Genomic DNA, 3,145 nt, shown 5'->3' on the forward strand with positions numbered 1-3,145 from the left:
GGATCGCGTGGTAGATTTTGTGTGGAATGTGGCGCTGCCAGAGCTTGATGGCGAGGACGACCGGCGTATCGTTGCTCTACGCAAACTAAGAAGTGATTTTTTGCCAGAGAAGCTGTACCGTGTTGCGTGCGGTGAGGTCCACGCCAGGTGCACGAAGCAACTTGTCGAGAAGCTGGCCTTCGAGGATCTCTGCCTTTTGGAGCTCGTACGGGACGAGTCTTGTGGCATTGGAGAGTTGGGCCTCAACGCCACGCAGAGCCAGGTGCAGCAATCGACCACCGGTCTACACGCATCCAATTGGTATAGTTAAGAAAGCATGAAAAGGCCGAGTAAGTATAATACCTGGTCTGTAAGGTTGGGACTGGCACCGGCGTCCAAAAGCGCTTGTACATTGGCCAGATCAGCATCAGTCACGGCTAGTACGAGTCTCTCTGCGTCATTTAGCACTGTAGCAACCGTCACATGCTTGTTCTCGATCGCGATGGCCTGCGCCGTCAAGTTCTAGAGGTCTATGAGTAGCGGTCGCAGAGGGTGAAGGGAAGAGACCTGGTGCCGATCATCGAGGCTAGCGCCAGCATCGAGCAAGAGTCGCACGATCGACTCGTGGCCGCCGCGCACTGCGGCCGTCAGCGCCGTTTGACCACTCTACGCATGAGGTATGTGAGCAAAGGATTCAGCTGATCGAGTAGATGGTACGCTGTCCGACGCGTGGATATTTGCGTTGGCACGGAGCAGGACGCGGCAAACCTCTTCGTGTCCAATCAGAGCCGCCGCAAAGAGCGAGGTCGACCCGCCCTAGGCCAAGCTAAGTGACGCATAGAGCAAAGAACACTGTGGTACCAAGAGCTGGACATCGCCGTCCACAAAGCTTGCGTTTACGGACTTGTCGACGTCGGCCCCAGCGTCCAGGAGGATTTGCACCGTTGTGGGATGACCACGACGTGACGCAGCACACAGTGGACTGTCGTCATCCTACGCACGGTACGAGTTTGTACCTTGTAGTAGTGATACACAAGTACGTTCATGGCTTGATTCACGGCGGCGTTGGCTTCGAGGAGCATCTTGACAATGACGTCGTGCCCATTATATGCAGCAATGAACAGCGGTGTTCCTCCATCCTGCATCATCAACGACATTTGAGGCCACATGTTTGAAAGCGCAAGATGCGAGAGGAGAGAACGTACGCTCATGGCTTGGTTCACAGCGGCGTTGGCGCCGAGGAGCGTCTTGACGACAGCGTCGTGGCCTTGTTGAGCAGCAATGTACAACGGCGTCACTGCATCCTGCATCATCGTCGACATTTGAGCCAAAATGGAAGAGCGCAACCGGCAAAAGGAGAGAACGTACGTTTATAGCTTGATCCACAGCTGCGTTGGCGCCGACGAGCATCTTGACGACGGCGTCGTGGCCTTGTTGAGCAGCAGCAAACAGCGGCGTCGCTCCGTCCTACGCAATAGGTCATGTCTTGTTGCCATCGAGCGTGCACCTTGTGGGCCCAGTGGACGTCGGCGCCTTCCTTGAGCAGGCGCTGGACGTCGTCGATGCGCCCGTCGTACGCAGCATTAAACAGCTGAGCGTCCTAGAGAGAAAACGCATTGCAACCACAACGGGCAGCGTTGACGTCGTACCAATGCCATCGCGATCGTCGGTCGAAAGAGCAAGTTGTTGAAATGAGTCTTTCGAATTTTACGGATTAAGGGTCCTATTTCTAGGGTTGTCCGGCTTCCAACCTAATTTCCGGTAGGCACGAATTTCCGGCATATGCCGTTTTCATCTTGCTTCTTCCTTGTGTTCCTTGTGGCACTTGCCGAGCGTGGCCTTATTATGGGTCGAAAGAGCAAGTCGGTCGCTTTGAGTTGAAGTGCCAAGGGTCAATAATCAGATTATTGACCTTTGACCCGTGCATACAAAAAACAAGCTTGACGCCTCCCCACCAATACACTGTAGATACCGATACACTGTAGCTGCATTCTTTTGTACACTGTATAATACGGGATTGTCAAGGCATACAGACATCCTCTGCGTTAATTGACAACCTCGTTAATCGACAAAAATAAGCCCGTGTTCAGTATACCAATACAAAATGGTTGTTGTGTTACAAGCAGAACTTAGATATACCAAATAGGATTACCAACGCCACATGTCGTTCCAGGGCCTATCGTCCGGCTGGCATTGCTCTAAAATGCATAACACATGGGTCAAATCCCACGCTTTTCAGATATTTTGTCAATTAACGCAGAATATGTCTGTATCACTCATCCTAGCAAGAGCCGACAACAAGAGCTGACAACATAATACTGAGCTCTCAACGCTGTACTCAACGCGCTCCGCAGCAAAGTCCACTGCACGTTGGGCTGCGTCATGGCCCGAGGTGCCTTTGCCTACGCGGCGCAAAAGCCGTTCCAACAGCATACGCGTCTCAAGGAGACTGTGCGTCACGGGCTTGACTTCGGTCGTGCTCGCCAACAGCGCTCTACCGGTATTTCTCGACCATGACGGGCTGGGCGCTCACAAAAGACGTTCGGTTCTGGTACCTCTTCTTCGCTGTGCTCATTGGCGTCGGGTCCGGGCTCTTTGTCATGGCCAATCTCGCGTTCCTTCTCGAGTCGGCGGGCGGCGCGCCGGACGCTGTCTCACCCTACGTCTCGCTCTTCTCGCTGTGCAACCTCGCTGGTCGGCTCGTTGTCGGGCACCTCTCCGACATCTATCTTGCCTCCTGGACCCGCGCCTCGTTCTTTGGGTTGGGTCTGGCCATGACCATGTTTGGCCAAGTTCTCTTTCTACTGACGCCGCTCGAAGGGTTTGTTGTGCCCGTGGCCGTCAGTGGCATTGCTGAAGGCTTCCTCTTCCCCACCTACACGGTGTTGACGCGGGAGCTGTTTGGCGCCAAGTACTTTGGTGAGAATTTTGGCGCCACCACGCTCGCCAATGCGATTGGCTTTCCGCTGCTTCTTGGTCCGCTCTCGTCGCGTCTGTACCGCCTAGCGTCGGTGGTCGACCCGGTCTCGGGCGCCGAAGTCTGCGTCGGTCGGCAGTGCTTTTTCTGGACGTTTGCAGTCGCCTTTGGGCTCAACGGCCTCGGTCTCTACTGCGCGTACAAGCTGCACCAAGCAACGCGCAAGTCCTAAGCTCAAGTTGAGTGTTT

At 54.6% G+C, this 3,145-nt stretch overlaps 1 protein-coding gene across 1 annotated transcript in view; it reads right to left on the reverse strand.

Annotated features, from left to right (window-relative positions):
- Positions 1 to 85: 85 nt before the first annotated feature.
- The window catches only part of SDRG_15806 (hypothetical protein), a gene marked incomplete at its 3' end in the record, with an annotated part of 5,591 nt that continues 2,531 nt past the window's right edge, over positions 86 to 3,145 (reverse strand). Inside the window, exons 10-17 of the mRNA XM_008621988.1 lie at positions 1,348 to 1,446; positions 1,185 to 1,283; positions 1,020 to 1,118; positions 880 to 972; positions 697 to 795; positions 547 to 645; positions 343 to 501; positions 86 to 283 (exon numbers count right to left, since the gene is read on the reverse strand). Of these exons, the coding sequence (XP_008620210.1) occupies positions 86 to 283; positions 343 to 501; positions 547 to 645; positions 697 to 795; positions 880 to 972; positions 1,020 to 1,118; positions 1,185 to 1,283; positions 1,348 to 1,446 (945 nt within the window). The remainder of the gene's footprint in view (positions 284 to 342; positions 502 to 546; positions 646 to 696; positions 796 to 879; positions 973 to 1,019; positions 1,119 to 1,184; positions 1,284 to 1,347; positions 1,447 to 3,145) is intronic.

Source organism: Saprolegnia diclina (assembly GCF_000281045.1).
Source record: "Saprolegnia diclina VS20 unplaced genomic scaffold supercont1.103, whole genome shotgun sequence".
Taxonomy (NCBI): domain Eukaryota; phylum Oomycota; class Saprolegniomycetes; order Saprolegniales; family Saprolegniaceae; genus Saprolegnia; species Saprolegnia diclina.